At 40.4% G+C, this 17,438-nt stretch overlaps 2 protein-coding genes across 2 annotated transcripts in view; one reads left to right on the top strand and one right to left on the bottom strand.

The window, feature by feature from the left end:
• Positions 1 to 11,850, top strand: part of LOC118757160 (biogenesis of lysosome-related organelles complex 1 subunit 3-like) — a 163,810-nt gene extending 151,960 nt beyond the window's left edge. The window contains exons 2-3 of the mRNA XM_036491914.1: positions 7,314 to 7,423; positions 11,712 to 11,850. Of these exons, the coding sequence (XP_036347807.1) occupies positions 7,314 to 7,423; positions 11,712 to 11,789 (188 nt within the window). The 3' untranslated portion in view covers positions 11,790 to 11,850. The remainder of the gene's footprint in view (positions 1 to 7,313; positions 7,424 to 11,711) is intronic.
• A 34-nt stretch (positions 11,851 to 11,884) lies between these two features.
• Positions 11,885 to 12,460, bottom strand: LOC118757080. The gene has a single exon (XM_036491837.1). It carries the CDS (start codon positions 12,458 to 12,460, stop codon positions 11,885 to 11,887), a length of 576 nt encoding a protein of 191 aa, XP_036347730.1.
• Positions 12,461 to 17,438: the final 4,978 nt, after the last annotated feature.

The following is a 17,438-nucleotide window of genomic DNA, read 5'->3' as shown; positions in this document are numbered from 1 at the left end:
ATTTTTATTCTACATTGCACTAAATTTTTAAATAATTTTTTAGAATTTATCATATCTTTGAAATTATAAAGTTCTAATAAAAAAATTTTGTAAATTAAAAACGCGGTTTTACTATATTCGGCCCATAGTGTCGTGAATATATTGATTGCTTGGTGTGTTTTGAAATATTTTTGTTTCAAACTGTTTCAATCTTTTTACTCAGAATTTTTAGAAACATTTTAGGTACGCATTGAATTACAGGAGGATAAAGTGCAAGTTTCAAGTGACTAAAAGTAACGTTGAATTTTTTTGCTGGCGGTGTCACGCATTTTCTGCCATACAAGTATGTTCGACCATTTGCTTATATGGAAGAAAATGTCCTTCTTTTTCTTAATTGGCGCTGTAACCGCCTAAGCGATTTTGGCCGAGTCCAAAACAGCACGCTAGTCATTTCTCTTCTGTGCTAACTGACGCCAATTGAAAATGCCAAGTGAAGCCAAGTCCTTCTCCACCTGGTCTTTCCAACGCAGAGGAGGCCTTCCTCTTCCTCTGTTACCAGCATCGCGGCCCGCGTTGAATATTTTCAGAGCTGGAGCGTCGGTGTCCATTCGAACGACATGACCAAGCCAGCGGGACCGCTGAATTTTAATTCGCTGCACTATGTCTATATCGTTGTAAAGCTCATACAGCTCATCGTTAAATCGTCTGCGATATTCGCCATCACCAACGCGTAAAGGTCCGTAAATCTTTCGCAGAATCTTTCTCTCGAAAACTCCAAGAGCCGCCGCATCAGATGCTTTCATTGTCCATGCCTCCGCGCCATACACCAGCACAGGCATGATGAGAGACTTATAGAGTGTGATCTTTGTACGACGAGAGAGGACTTTACTTCTCAATTGCCTACTCAGCCCAAAGTAGCACTTGTTGGCAAGAGTGATTCTCCGTTGGATTTCAAGGCTGACATTATTATTGGTGTTAATGCTGGTTCCCAAATAAACGAAGTCGTCTACTTTTTCAAACTTGTAACTGTCAACAGTGACGTGGGTGCCAAGACGCGTATGCTCTGACTGTTTGTGTGATGACAGGAGATACTTCGTTTTGTCCTCGTTCACCACCAGACCCATTCGCTTTGCTTCTCTATCCAATCCCGAGAAGGCAGAACAGACGTAGCCCTTGTTTTTACCGATAATATCGATGTCGTCGGCATACGCCAGCAATTGTACGCTCTTATAAAGTATTGTGCCTGAGCGGTTCAGTTCTGCGGCTCTTATTATCTTCTCCAACATAAGATTAAAGAAATCACACGAAAGGGAGTCCCCTTGTCTGAAACCTTCCCTATTCTGACGGAGCTGGTGGTATTGCTCAACGTCATTTTGCACAGCCATATTAGTTTCGCGGGGATACCAAATTCAGACATCGCGGTATAAAGGCAACTTCTCTTCGTGCTGTCGAAAGCGGCTTTGAAATCGACAAATAGATGGTGTGTGTCGATCCTATTCTCGCGGGTCTTTTCCAAGATTTGGCGTATTGTGAATACCTGATCTATGGTGGATTTTCCAGGCCTAAAGCCACACTGATAAGGTCCAATCAGCTCGTTGACGGTGGGCTTCAGTCTTTCGCACAATACGCTCGATAAGACCTTGTAACCTATGCTTAGAAGGCTAATTCCGCGGTAGTTGGCGCGTATGGCGGGGTCGCCTTTCTTGTGGATTGGGCAGAGCACACTTAAATTCCAGTCGTCGGGCATGCGTTCATCTGACCATATTCTGCATACGAGCTGATGCATGCACCTCATCAGCTCCTCGCCGCCGTACTTGAATAGCTCGGCTGGCAGGCCGTCAGCTCCAGCAGCTTTGTTGTTTTTCAGCCGCGTAATCGCTATACGTACATCGTCATAGTCAGGCGGTGGGACAGCTACTCCATCATCATCGACTGGGGACTCGGGTTCGTCTTCCTCACTACTTTCAGCGCTGCTACCATTCAGTAGGTTATAAAAGTGTTCCCTCCACAATTTAAGTATATTCTGGACATCGGTCACTAGATCGCCATTGTTGTTCTTACAGGAGTTCGCCCCGGTCTTTAAACCTTCCATAAGTCGCCTAACCCTCTGGTAGAATTTTCGGGCGTTCTTCCTGTCGGCCAGCATCTCAAGCTCTTCGCACTCACGTATTTCGGCCTCTCTCTTCTTATTGCGGCAAATACGTCTCGCTTCCTTCTTCAGTTCCCTATAACGGTCCCACATGGCTCGCGTTGCGCCCGATCGCAGCGTGGCCCTGTAGGCGGCATCTTTTTTCTCTGCGGCTTCTTGACATTCCTCATCGTACCAGTTGTTCTTTCGGGCTCGCTGAAATCCAACTACTTCTTCGGCGGCGGTACTTAATGATCGGGAAATGTGGTTCCACTGCTGGCGTACGTTGGATTGCTGAAGAGTGCTCTCAGAGAGCAGGTGTGTGAGTCGAGTGGCGAATAAATTGGCCGTCTGTTGTGATTGCAGCTTTTCGACGTTAAGCTTTCCTTGCATTGTTGGGCGCACATTTTTTGCTGCACAGAGGCGGGTGCGTATCTTGGCTACAACAAGATAGTGGTCCGAGTCGATGTTTGGCCCTCGGAGTGTACGTACGTCCAAAACGCTTGAAGCATGCCTTCCGTCTATCACAACAGGATCGATTTGGTTTCTCGTTTTTCGATCTGGAGACAGCCATGTAGCTTGGTGGATGTTCTTATGCTGGAACCTAGTACTACATATTACCATATTTCGGGCCCCGGCGAAGTCGATCAGCCTCAGTCCGTTATCGGACGTTTCGTCGTGGAGGCTGAATTTTCCGACAGTGGCGCCAAAGATCCCTTCCTTGCCCACCTTGGCATTAAAATCGCCAAGCACGATTTTGACATCGTGTCGGGGGCAGCGCTCATATGTACGTTCCAAGCGCTCATAGAAGAGATCCTTGGACGCCTCATCCTTCTCTTCCGTCGGGGCATGGGCGCAGATGAGCGAGATGTTGAAAAATCTAGCTTTGATGCGGATTGTGGCTAGACGTTCGTCCACCGGGGTGAACGCCAGTACTCGGCGACGGAGTCTCTCTCCTACCACGAATCCAACACCGAATTTGCGCTCCTTTACGTGGCAACTGTAGTAGACGTCGCAAGGCTTCACGCTTACTTTACCTTGCCCCGTCCATCGCATTTCTTGGATGGCGGTGATGTCAGCCTTTGTCTTCCCGAGGACATCAACCAACCGGGCAGAGGCACCTTCCCCATTAAGGCTCCGGATATTCCAGGTGCTTACCCTTAAATCATAGTCCTTTATACGTTTGCCGTGGTCGTCATCAGAAAAAGGGGGTCTCATCCGAGGCTGTTTTTTTATTTTCATTGGGCGGGGTTTTAACGTGGCGGGACCCAAACCCAGCGCACGCGAAGTTTTACGCCTTCTCACTTTAGCTCGCTCCCAAACGGGTGTTTGGTTGCTACCCAGAGGATACGTGGATATAAATATCCGGACGTTGTGAGCTGCGATTTGAACCGTACGCACAAGAATCGCTTCTGGCCACTCCCAGGTGAATGGCAGTCAAAAGTTTTCCACTTCTGCGCACGGAACCATCCTCCAAGAAAAAAATGTCCAGCATCGTTTAAAAAACTCCCAAAAATTAACGGTATTTTTTAACTGCATGAAACTTGCATTTTATCCTACTTTAAATTAATGGGCTATAAAACTCCCAAAAATCAACAGTATTTTGCAACTGCATGAATCTTGCATTTTATCCTACTTTAATTTAATGGGCTATAAAACTGCCAAATTTTTCTGCAAATACTGAGTAAAAAGTTAAAAATTTTTGTACAAATTTTGAAATGCGCATTTAAATGCAGTTAATTATAAATAAAATGAGGTAGACTTTTATAAAAAAATTTAAGTATTTAATAAAGAAAATAAATATTGACTAAACTGGTTGAAATAAGGCGTTTCTTTTATTTCTGCCATTAGTAATATGAACTACTCACGGGAATTTTTCCTTAAATTTAGGTGGAAGATAAAAATTATAAAATTTTGTTAAATTTGAACATCTAATATTCAATTCTTCTTCTTTTTTGGCGCTGTAACCGCCTAAGCGATTTTGGCCGAGTTCAGCAAAGCACGCCAGTCGTTTCTCCTCTGTGCCAACTGACGCCAATTGGAAACGCCAAGTGAAGCCAAGTCCTTCTCCACCTGATCTTTCCATCGCAGTGGGGGCCTCCCTCTTCCTCTGCTACCACCAGCGGGTTCCGAGTTGAATACTTTCAGAGCTGGAGCGTCGGTGTCCATTCGAACGACATGACCAAGCCAGCGGAGCGGCTGTATTTTAATTCGCTGCACTATGTCCATATCGTTGCATAGCTCATACAGATCATCGTTCCATCGTCTGCGGTACTCGCCGTCGCCAACGCGTAAAGGCCCGTAAATCTTACGCAAAATCTTTCTCTCAAACACTCCAAGAGCCGCCTCATCCGATGTTGTCATTGTCCATGCTTCTGCGCCATATACCAGCACGGGCATGATGAGTGACTTATAGAGCGTGGTTTTCGTACGTCGAGAGAGGACTTTACTCCTGAATTGCCTACTCAGTCTAAAGTAGCACTTGTTGGCAAGAGTGATTCTACGTTGGATTTCAATGCTGACATTATTATCGGTGTTAATGCTGGTTCCCTAGTAAACGAAATTCTCTACTTTCTCGAAATTGTAACTGTCAACAGTGACGTGGGTGCCAAGGCGTGAATGTGCTGACTGTTTGTTTGATGACAGGAGATACTTCGTCTTGTCCTCGTTTACCACCAGACCCATGCGCTTTGCTTCCCTATCCAACTTGGAAAAGGCAGAACAGACTTCGCGGTTTTTGTTACCGATGATGTCGATGTCATCGGCATAAGCCAGCAATTGCACGCTCTTGTAGTAAATTGCTCCTGAGCGGTTCAGTTCTGCAGCTCTTATTATCTTCTCCAACATCAGATTAAAGAAGTCACATGAAAGGGAGTCGCCCTGTCTGAAATCCCGTTTTGTGGCGAACGGCTCGGAGAGGTCTTTTCCAATTCTGACGGAGCTGGTGGTTTTGCTCAACGTCATTTTACACAGCTGTATGAGTTTCCAGGGGATGCCAAATTCTGACATAGCGGCGTATAGGCAGCTCCTTTTAGTGATGTCAAAAGCGGCTTTAAAGTCGACAAATAGGTGGTGAGTGTCGATCCTTTTCTCGCGGGTCTTTTCCAAGATTTGGCGTATTGTGAATACCTGGTCTATGGTGGATTTGCCAGGTCTAAAGCCACACTGATAAGGCCCAATCAGTTCATTGACGGTGGGCTTCAGTCTTTCACACAATACGCTCGATAAGACCTTGTAACCTATGCTTAGAAGGCTGATCCCGCGGTAGTTGGCGCGAATGGCGGGGTCACCTTTCTTGTGGATTGGGCAGAGCACACTTAAATTCCAGTCGTCGGGCATGCGTTCATCTGACCATATTCTGCACAAGAGTTGATGCATGCACCTTATCAACTCCTCGCCGCCGTACTTGAATAGCTCAGCTGGCAGGCTGTCAGCTCCAGCGGCTTTGTTGTTTTTCAGCCGCGTTATTGCTATACGTACCTCGTCATAGTCAGGCGGTCGAACGTCGACCCCGTCATCATCGACTGCGGGCTCGGGTTCTTCTTCTCCACAACTTTCCGTGCTGCTACCATTTAGTAGGGCGGAAAAGTGTTCCCTCCATAATTTAAGTACGCTCTGGACATCAGTTACTAGGTCGCCATTATTGTTCTTACAGGAGTGCGCCCCGGTCTTTAAACCTTCCGTAAGTCGCCTAACTCTCTGGTAAAATTTAATTAGCTTTTATAATATCCAATAAATGCGAGATCGCATGTCTAGATACACTTATTGACGTAAAAATATTTCATATCATACGTCAACAAAACCGATACCGATTCGAAAATTGTCGCTACCTAGTTACAGAATCTGTTGCTGACTGGTTACAGAATCGATTAGCGGTATTGCCATCGGCGCCACCTTCTGTATTCTCTCCACCGTGAAGACAAACTACTTCGAAAAGAGAATACCCAATTTAATACGAGCATAGCATTATGAAACCGATTGTCCTTCTCACTTAGACAAAAAATATATAACGGTAAAAATGCCTCATATATGTATGAAAGAATACACACGGGTGACGCCTCTAGCTATTGTGGGTCTCACCTTAAAATTATCGCAGATTTTTTTTCACCTCCTCCCCCCCTTCCCAAAATCCTGGCCACGCCACTGCAATATAGTAATAAGTTTTTATACTTAATTTTTTTGAAACTAGATAAACATTGGCCGTTATGAGTGGACCAAAAGTTGGCTATTATAGTAGACTACTACGAAATTCCCCAGAAGCTATACATGTATATATTACCGGACAAACCCGATCTTAGGACAGGCTCCACAGTATTTTTGAGCAGAACTCCTTTTTGGGTAAGCGGCCTCCGGCCGCGCTTTAAAAAAATAACCCTCATCAGTCCAACTCCAACTACGCAGTCCACAATATTGTTGCGTCCAACTTGATTTCGATTGTGATTGTGGGCTGTGTGTGTTTTCGTTGACAATTCTTTTATCTTTTGTTTACAGTTTTGCTACGAAAAAGCGAATTCAATATTTTTGTCTTTCATTTTCTTATCATTACCAACCTTTTTCTTTTGTTCATATTTTAATTTGGACAGCCAATTGACAGTAAATCACAGCTAGTGCATTAAAGATGATAAATCATGACGACAAATATATCTAAAATACTAGTGAAGACATCGATTGGAATGAGTGGAACGTGAGTTTTCAAGTATTTTTCAGCGAAAACTGGTTTTCGTTTGACAGATTTTACATGGACGAAAACACAAGTTTTTAGGTCGAAAGCCAGTTATAGCAACGAAAACATGTTTTCGATGTCGGTGCGAACATGGTATAAGGGGTATTTAAAAAAATAATGTACATTATTTGATCGCATCTCTCATCTTTTTGACCTTCCTTTTATTAGCTCGGGATGTAACTATGTAATATTGATGCGCCTAAAAGATGCAGCGATTTCTATTCTCAAGTTACATACCTGATGACAGTACGAATGGCTATTATAATAGGGAGGTTCTAGTTTTTTAAACTATAATTGGTGATTCGAAATAACGCACATATGTTTGTACATATCCCCAATCATAACTCACAATTTCGTATATATCATAAAAAAAATTTTTCTTTAGAACAAAAAAGGGCAGATAAATTTTAAAAGCTACTTGAGTAAACGGCCCTAATTTTTATATTTTCATAACACAACCATTAATAACATAATTTTTTCTAGTCCAAAATAACGTTGCAATATATGAAGGAACATCTACATTTGTCAAAGGCTTTATAACCACTGCATCTAAACAACTTTTAAATACGGACCAACTTCTAATGAAATCGCAGGTAATAAATCCATTGAACAAAAATACTACGTTAGCACTAGTTCGGCCGACGAGTCTCCGGAGTTACTATTTTACCTTTTTCCAGTCCTATTCTGCGTTGGTAACACACATTTTGTTACCGGTAGATAAAGTTCCAGGTAATTTTTCAGCCCTTTTGACATTCGCTCACTGGTATATTTTCTTACCATCTCATAAGCAGGTAACAAAATGTTGCCCCGTGAAGTATGCAACACCAGAATTTAGACAAAACTTCATAGCTGAATTGCTGAATAGATTAAATTGTTGCCAAGATACTTAGAATTGCGATTACAAATGTCAAACTGAACTAAGGAAATGTCAAAAATCGATCGTTATCTTATAATCAACCTGGTTAACAAACTCGACATTCGTGCTTAAAAATAATTCGTCTATAGATCGATAATTGGTTATGGCACTACGACCGGTAGGTCTATTGTGCCCTTAGCTCATCACAATACCTCGACTAGCCCTAGAGAGACTCTTAAAATCCGGTGATAGTGTAAGTGGTGAGAGTCGGCCTCACCGTTCCCAGAGTAGTTCTGGAAACCCAGGCCAACGCACCATAGGACACTATTGGTGTTACTATCATGGTGTACATACATTTTTAGACTCTAGGAGTGCACCCCCAGGATTTTCCCGCTAGACGTTTACACACCATCCTCGCTCTCGTAGCCTTCGAGGTGACCACATCAACATGAGTCATCGACAGAAGCTTAGAGCCCAGGATAAGTCGCAGATACTTAACCTCTGTGGCGACATTGATCGTGACCCCATCCAAGGTCAAGTTCCTCATCCCCTGAAGAGTTCGTTTTTATAGTAAAGGGGACTATGTCTGACTTGGAAGGATTGATATTTAAACCACACCACTTTTTTGCAAGGTTGAGTCCTCTTTTTTGTATGATGTCACAGAGAGTACTAGCGAACTTCCCTCTATACTATATCATCCGCGAATCCTAGGCATCGCACGCCCTCATTAGTGAGTATATGCAGTTCGTCACCAACACAGCTCCACCCGTCTTCTGGACACTCTTTCGTCGTTTGTATTTGAACGACGCTATGACGCCATCCTAGTCTGAAGCAACCTTGCTATCCATCTGTGGATGATTGGATGAACATTATGTTCCTCAAGTGCTCTGCCGACTCCCAGGTGGGAGGCGTTCTTGAAGGCCCCCTCGATGTCAAATAAGGCTCATCACACTCAAAGGCCCCTTGTATTTATTCTGTCAGAGTTTACAGCGCAGTGTACGTGGATCTGCCTACTCTGTACGCGTGGAATGCGTGGGGTGTGTTTCATAGTGTTAAATCTGATGGCATGGTCGATAATTTTCTCCATAGCCTTTAACATAAAGGAGGTTGGACTTATCGGCCTGAAAGACTTGGCAAAAGAGTAATCCGTCTTACCTACTTTCGGGATAAATATAACCCGTGCCCCGCCACACAACGAGAATGTTTGGCAGTGTTAAACCTGATGTTATGGTCGAGAATTTTCTCCATAGCCTTCAACATAAAGAAGATGAAACTTAGCGGCCTGAAAGACTTGGCAAGAGAGTAATTCTCTTACCTACCTTCGGAATAAAGATAACCCAGGCCACCGCCACACCACTGGAATGTGGGCTAGACTGTTCCTCATAATATCCACAAGATGTGGAAGTAGGAGCTCCGCACCCTGCTTCAGCAACACTGGACACACGCCATCCACACCGGGAGCCTTGTACCGTTCAGTTTATCAGGCTATTAGCCAGCTTCCTGTCCGATGGAGGTGGCCTGTTCGTACGAGATCCCGTATCCCAGAGGTTGGAATGGCGTCCGGGAAGTGGGCCGACAGCAGGGTGAGTGCCCTTTCCTGTTCAGTACCTGAAAAGTCCCATTACGTAGCCTAATAGCCAACCTGATCCCTGTTTTGTCTCTCGCCAAGGCTTTGTGAAGCCTAGCAGCTGCAGAAGTAGATGCAGTGTTCTCACAGAAGGTCCTAAAGCTGCTACGCTTAGCCTTTCTAATCTCCTTATTGTATTTTGTCAGACTGAGATACCCCCATTACCCGGTGCGCTTTTCTCGATTGAAAAGTCTCCGCACTCTTTCCTAAGTACTGAGAGTTCGCGTGACCACCAGGGAGGCTGGCCCTTTCCCTTTGGCCTTGACATGGGACAGCTGGAATTAAAGGCATCCAAAATAATGCCATTCAGCCTGTTGACCCTGTGCTCTAACTCCATACAATCAACCTTTCTATGTTGTGCCTCTAACTTGGTTAGGTTCAACCTTAGTCTTAGACTATGTTCAAACATGCCAATTATATGAGGCAATTAAGCTTTAAATTGCGGCATTGAGTTTGGTGTTCACACACACGTCAGCTGCGCAATTAGCGATACGAAATCAGCTGCTGGATTACCTACAATGATGAAAAAAGTTTGTACAATCGTACCTTTATTTAGTTTGAAAGTACATTCCGTACAAACACACAATTTTAGGTACATGTAGAACGTAGCCAAATAACTTCTCAGGAAATCAGTTCTTATTTTTCTAGAGCGGGCAACTGGTCTAATAGCTTCCCTTTTTTGTGAAGGGGCATACAAATGATATAGAAGCGTGGTCAAATAGCGCAACTGTAATTGATTTCGCTAGATACACCGAAAATATTTATTTTTAAAACATCACATCGAAGAACTGGGAGGAAAGTGATTCACCTTTTCTACAACATAGTTTTGTCTCGCGCTGCTCGAAGAGATTCTTTTCATAACCAAAATTTGTTTAATGTGATTACCAAAGTTGATATGGTATCGATGGGAATTGTTATCCTCCTATGTTTTTATGTAGAAATACATATCGTCGATGTTTTTGCAAAACCGCCCATCGCCCAATTGCAAAACCGCCTATCTACGGCACTCAAATTTTACAGGAGAGCGAAAAAACGGTTTATTCTTTTAAGGCGTTGCCTTGATAGGCGGTATATTCTGTAGCTATTATTTCACAAATCTGTTGTTTTAATAACGATTTAACGATTTTTATGCATAAATCTCGATGCCTGGAGTTCAGGGTTACCAAATCTCATTTTTGCCACAACGGCGATTTAGGCGGTTTTGCAAAAACATCGACGATATTTACTCTTTAGGTACATCTGTCTACTTTTAGGTAAAGTTTTCCGTAAATTAGGTAAAATTTTATAATTCACTTTTCCATACCTGATGGAATATCAGCTGTAAAAGGAGACCAGAAACAAACAGCTAACTGCCCTTTGTTTTAATAAACATACCTCCAAGTCAAAATTAAACATACCTACCAGGGTTGCATTTAGAATCTGACACAAATTAATTGCCAATTTGAAATTTTGTATGATAAATTGGGTAATAATTAACTAATAATAATAAGGTGAAGATTCTTAATTGTCAATTAGGTGCCTGTTTGAACATAGTCTTAGTACTTCCTCGTACTTAATCCAGTCTGTTTTCATGGGGTTTTTCTTGGGGTAACCTGTTCGAACGTCTGCTCCCAGTGTAAATCAGATAATCCTATGATCAGACAGTGAGGGCTCACTGAGCCCCGCCACTGATCAATCAGAGGACTGGCCATTCTGCTGCTGAGGGTAATGTATTGTAATTCCTCTCTGATCGTAGTGATGCACGTTGGTTCATTTCCAACATTGTGAAAGCACAGGTCTTCGCTAATTATATATTCCAGAAGGCACTCACCCCTACGGTTTGTGTTCGAGCTGCCCCACTTCATGTTGTGCATCGCATCCAAGTCGTGTCCTGTGGCAGTATTCTAAAAGCAGCTGTACCTCCATCTCCTTACCATTCACTGTTAGAGTAGCCTGGACCGATACCAGATCCTGTGTAAGAAACTCTGTAATGCAGAAATAATTAATATTACTCTTTAGCTCTGGGCCTCTCACAGGAGAGGTCCCAAGTAACGATATTGCTGTTGTGATTGAGGCCCCTCACCTGACCCCTGTAGGTTCACGCATCCTGTATCAGTAGAATTCCCAGGACCTCCAATACCAGATTGACTGTACTAAAATTAATTTAAATATTGGGAAACTTTAAACAGATAAGAACGTAAATTACCGCTCTCGTTTTTGCGTTACTTTACAGAGTTTTTCGGTTACTGAACGACAGTAAAAGCTAACTAGCCACAATTTCGAACCCTTTTATTAATGTACAGACTTTTTATAGGGTTTATGAATTTTATACGGGTTTTTACTCTTTAGATGAGCAGCCTTAAAGTTTAAACTTGTTAACACCAGTGGTTACTTCTATTTACATATATATTTCTTTCAGGTTACTATGCAATCAGTTTTATGTTCGTTAAAAGATTCAAAAATGAATATAAAGCAGCTGCATGAAAAAAAACAGTAATGTCTTCACCACGAACTTTTTACCAACTATTAACCTGTAATTTTATATAGAAGAATAAAACTCCATAAAGAAATTAATTTAAAAATGTTTGTTTTTCAATCTTCCGTATCCGAAGCGGTAGCATATATTTGGCTGCTCGCTGAAGGTTCCAATGGTACATAAGTTGAATGAAAACATCGGGGAAATATAGTGCGCAGATCTGCCCTTTCTTGTCGCTTTGGAGATTCTGGAATGCAATCCTCGTCGTCAGAGGTTGAAGATCCCACGAACTTGGGTACATCTGTTTCACGTACTGTTACGCTGGAATCTGTTTTATTGTGTGTAATCTGCGATATTTCTACCTCCATAGATACAGGTTGCAGCATGCTTCTATAGGAGACTGATTTCGCATTAGCCGGCCGATCATTATTTCGAGGAATACCAAGAGAAGAAGGAAAACTTCGTTTATCTCTGCAACTTTCAAATTGAAATAACGATGAACTATTGCTTATCGTCGATTCTTCGGCAATGCACTTTTGCTTCAAATCCTGTTTAAGACTTTTAGATTGATTTGCTGCCTTTGAAGGTTTCAATTTCCGTTTTCGGGCTGTTTTCAATGCTGCAGTTTCTTGGACTTCGGTTTCATGACAGCTATCATAAAAACTTACTTCTTCTGGTGACAACGTTGACATGATAAGAAGGCAATGAATATCATCTGTGTGTTACACTCGCAAACACCGGACTATTGAAAACAATAATAATTAATAAACAAAGATTTATCGTTAGCATAGTATGGAAAGGGTCTAATTCACATCGTCGCTGAAATACAAAAAGTCATAGCTAAGGCTCGGAATCTTATGCAAATGCATGTTTTTATTGGGCATCTTCAAATGGAAATGGTTAAATTATCTTTACGAATCATGAAATTTCCTTTAAAATGGCACTCAATCGTTAGTGCATATTTTGCAGTGAATGCATCATTTTGCATATAGCAAAAAATACCCGATTTTGCATACTTGTACATATTTTTAGTATATTTTACAATAAATGCATGTGGCTTTTGCATATTTTTACTTTTTATGATTACAACCATTTAAGTTTAGTGTGAAATCTCTTGACAAAAAATTCCCCTTGACAAAAATATTGGCTTTGAGACACTCTCTTCTACCTCTGTTAGATCTCAATTAGTGGAAGACTGTAGGAGACAACTGGCTTATATATCTGATCAATACGAAATTACCCAAATATGGGTGCTGGGACAAAGGGACATTTATATTAACAAGACAGCGGAAGAATTAACAAGGTGTGGTTCTGTACTGAATGTGTCCTACACGGTGGACATGGGCGCCTCACTCATGAAGATAAAAGTAACAATTAACGAAATTTATCACTCGAAGGCCAAGCAGAGGTGGAACCGTACAAGATCGTACAGGATTACCCGGCAGTTCTGGGTTTAAAACCAAACCTCTCTTAAGAATGAGCAAAGACGATACTTACAAACTTACTGCAGTGTGCATACTTTACTCGCCCGCTGGGGTGCATGCCGAAAGGATTGGATTACCCTTCAACAGGTTCTGTCGCAATAGCGATCAAATTCCAACAGCGACACTTAGAGATTACTGCCAGAAACAAACTAGAAGGCTTTGAAATTATTTTTTTTGTGTTATATAAATTGGAAGTTTATATGTTATTAAAATGTTAAAATATTAGTTATTATTTGCTCCATATGCAAGTGATCGGTATTTTCGGCGCACACGCGCCATCATGTTCTGCACGACTGCATCATCGACTTTACGCGATGCGCACAACTACTTTGTTTTGCACTCTTCAATATTTTTTACTGTTTAACCTGTTTTCTTCAAGATTCTTTTCACAATTGACCAATATTCCCCAATAGGACGTAGCTCTGGGCTATTGGGTGGATTTCAGTCGTGAGGTACAAAAATGATGTTATTTGCATTATACCACGGCAATGTGTCCTTGGCATAGTGGCAACTTGCCATGTCCGCCTAGAACAGTGGCTTACTACCTTATATGTTGATAACTGACGGAAGACGCTTTCATTGTCCCGGATGGGAAAAAAGGGCTTGGAAATTTGGACTCCATTTTCAGCTTACAACTTTCAGGGGCATATTGACGACTTGCAGCAGTATACAAATCTTGACCTGCAATACAGTTTGAATTTTTAAAGCAGTAGGTTTCGTAGTGCATAACAATGCAGTTGTATTTTTTAATTTAGAATTAATACAACTTCCGAATATGGGATTTCGATGTAACATTCTACTTTGCGCTTCGGTCTGGCGCTGTTTGAGCTGTAGAACATTTCAATGAAGCTTTCCGCTTTACCTTTTGTACGAAAAACTGCGATCTCCGTACGGATTTTGCAACATAACGCGACAAAACCTTCGGATCTCGCGAAAACGCACTGAGGACCTTCCGAGCACTGTTTTTATCACTTTGACCATGCTAACCCCCGCTCCCTGGTTTTCTCGTAACTGCCAGGCCTTATTTGTACCGATAAAAAAAACCCTGCAAACTGTCGAATAGTGCAATCTTAAGTTTTTAGCAATTTTACGTGTACTTAAGGCCGGATCATTTATAAACTCGTGCAAAATGGTTTGTCTCGTTTCTAACTCGGTTGCCATTTTTAACTCAACTAGGAATCAAATTCAAATGAAATTTCTTCTACGTCCAACTAAGGTCATGGTCAACTTATGATATTTGAATTTCGAAATATTGAAATCTTTTTGGGTAAGTTATAAGCTTCCCAAAGTGTCGCAGTTTTGGTGTGTTCACCCTTTAGTTTCGCCCAGGTAAAACTAATTTGTCCTAAGATCGGGTTTGGCCGGTAACATATATATGTACATATGACATTTTTTTTCAAAATCTTCTTTTTGATGCACAAATGCATCTAGATGCTCTAGGAATATTTCTGCAAAATTTTGAAAAAAACTATAACTAAATGTGAAAAAGTCGGCTGAAATTCGAAAAGATTACAGTTTTTGAAATCGGAACTTGCTACGATTTCAAACTTCACATATTCTGAATTGGTAACGTCCCCCCAAAGTAGTATAATTTGAAATTCCATCGTTCGAGACCAACTCAGTTGGATTTGGTTCAAGGACACCGTGTACTTTCAGCCACACAATACATATATTGACTTAAGTTTTTTTTGCATCGAGCTTTGTTTGACATGCCTTAAGTTACTTTATCAGATAGGTTCAAGCTTAAGTATTGTTAAATGCGTATAAATTTAATTACTGTCGTTTGTTTTGTTACTAATCAAATATTTTTCAACTTAAATAATAAAGTAGATTTCAAAACCATGTATGTATTATTTATTATATGGTAGGACAGCTTCTCAAACTATATTGATGCAATTTTTTTATGTTAAGTTGTTGAAAAATAATGAATATCTAAATCCCGAGATTAGTATGAACGTCGTCCCGAAAATTGAAAAAATTAACATCCCTAGTATGTATGCTTGCAGGAGTTGTTATTGTATTTTGTTGATGATTTTCTGTTGAGCTATTCATGGTTATTTGGGTTGGCACATAAATTTGCATATGTTTGATGTTTGCAGCTTTTTGTCCTTGGATGCGAAAGCGAAATGAAATCACTTGTTGTCTGGCGCTTAGTATTTAATCAATGTTTTCCGTAGTGAACTAATGGTGATTTCGTTGCTACCAAAAACTTCGCCTTTTGATTGTCCCTTTCTCGTTTCGTTTTCGATTCTAAATTAAAGGCAAAGAGTGAACAAATTTTGTGTTCGTTTCTTAAAATGTCACACTCTTGCAAGGCAAAAAATGCACATTCTCTGCCCTGTGATGCTTTGTCAGGGGAATGGGTGCCTTGAAAATCAGATAGTTGTTTAAAACGACAATATTATGAAATGCGTGAGCTAGGCAAGGACAAGAAGGCAAAAACATGCCTTTTTACAGGATTGAGTGTGACATCAAACACATTTTACACCGCGGAAGGGCAACATTTTTTTTGAAGAAACAAAATCACCTTAAGTGTTAAAGCATTCGTACGATCAACGATGTACAACGATATGTACACTTAGGCCTTTTTATGCTGTATATGCGTTCCTCAGAAAGCCGCATAAAAAAGTTCTTTACTTTCATACAAAAACAGGGGATGCGTTCCAGAATATAACGTATAAATTTAGATACTTCATGTAAAAAATTCTAAAAAACCGCATACAAAATATCCAGTCAGGCAATACTAAGCAAAACAAAGCAATTTATTTCTTCACTTAAACCCTTATTATTCCATGTAAAACTGAACATTAATGAAATAAATAAAATTTTGTATGCATTTTAACCAAAAACAAAAAAGTGCCACAATAAATACATTAATTATGTAAGAATACAAAGACAAATTAATTATCAGAAGCATTGTCTCTTACACACTGAAAAAAAGTAACAACAACTCTCAAAAAAGCAAAATCGGTACAGCGAAGAAGTGGTTTGGAAAACCGCATAAATTTAAATCCGCGTAAAAAAAACGCATAAAAAGAGACCTATGTGTAGATACATATGTATATATATTTTGTTTTATTTTGGACTAATAAGTATACTTTTTATAACTTTTTTCACATGACAGGGGTTTGTAACAGCCTACATGAATCGAGATAGATATAGACATATGGATATATAAGTATCAAAATGCTCAGAATGAAAGATAAATAGTTAAAGTTCGCAGAAATACATAACTTACCTTACGATATTTTAGTAACTACTTAAGCTTATTGACTCAAAATTAATTTTCACAATGATCTCTTTGCGGAAAATAAGAGTGTCTTAAATCTTGTTTTGGTGAATTAAAACTGTTTTTGTTTTTGTCGTTTAATTGTTTTTTGTTTGGAAAAGCTTTTACGTCGCTTAAGTAAGTTAAAAATAATGAAACAATGAAGTCTAGAAATAAAATAATGTAAAAAAAAATATTTTTTAAAAGCAAGCTTTTATTTAACATGTACAATCAAAGGAATAAAATAAAGTAGTGTAACAAAAGATTTTTTAGCAAGAAAATTTTGTCAAAACTGCACTAAAATGAATGAAATAAAATAAGTTAAGGTCTCATTAATGTTACTAAAAGCCATTTAGTGAAAGGAGTTATTCAAACTCTAATGAATATTACTAACAATTTGTACTAATTTACTTCGTTTTTAAAAAAGCTTGTCGCGCGAATAGCAAACCGGCATTTAAATATCTGCATACATACCTAACCAATTATGCATGTACGCTGAATTCGCTTATGTTTTGTATTAACATACATATGTACATATAGCAGCTGTTAATTTAACTTAAAGAAATGGCGTGCCGTCCATTTCCGCTGTAGTATATGTAAATGGCGTATATTTAGGCCCAATATTTAACTTCTTCTGGCGGGGCGACATCTGGAGTCTTCTAATTCCTACAACGAGGTTCATATCTAAACTAGGTTGATATCTTGAATTTGCCACAAATAGCTTTGCTACACTATCGCCGGCAGCTTTAGCAATTTTATAGTGGTTTTACGTTCTTTGCCAAATTACGCTCTGTTAACCATAAATCTTACTATTTTTTGACCGCCTATGAATCAAGACCCCTGGACCATATGGGGAATTCATTAATATATTAAATTGCATTGTCATCGTGATTGGGACTATGCTGAAAATTTCAAGTC

Source organism: Rhagoletis pomonella, unplaced genomic scaffold, assembly GCF_013731165.1.
Source record: "Rhagoletis pomonella isolate Grant_MI unplaced genomic scaffold, Rhpom_1.0 Rhpom_scaffold_00001, whole genome shotgun sequence".
NCBI classification, from domain to species: Eukaryota; Metazoa; Arthropoda; class Insecta; order Diptera; family Tephritidae; genus Rhagoletis; species Rhagoletis pomonella.
The sequence above is the reverse complement of the archived record's forward strand: the minus strand, read 5'-3'. Positions and strand labels throughout refer to the sequence as shown.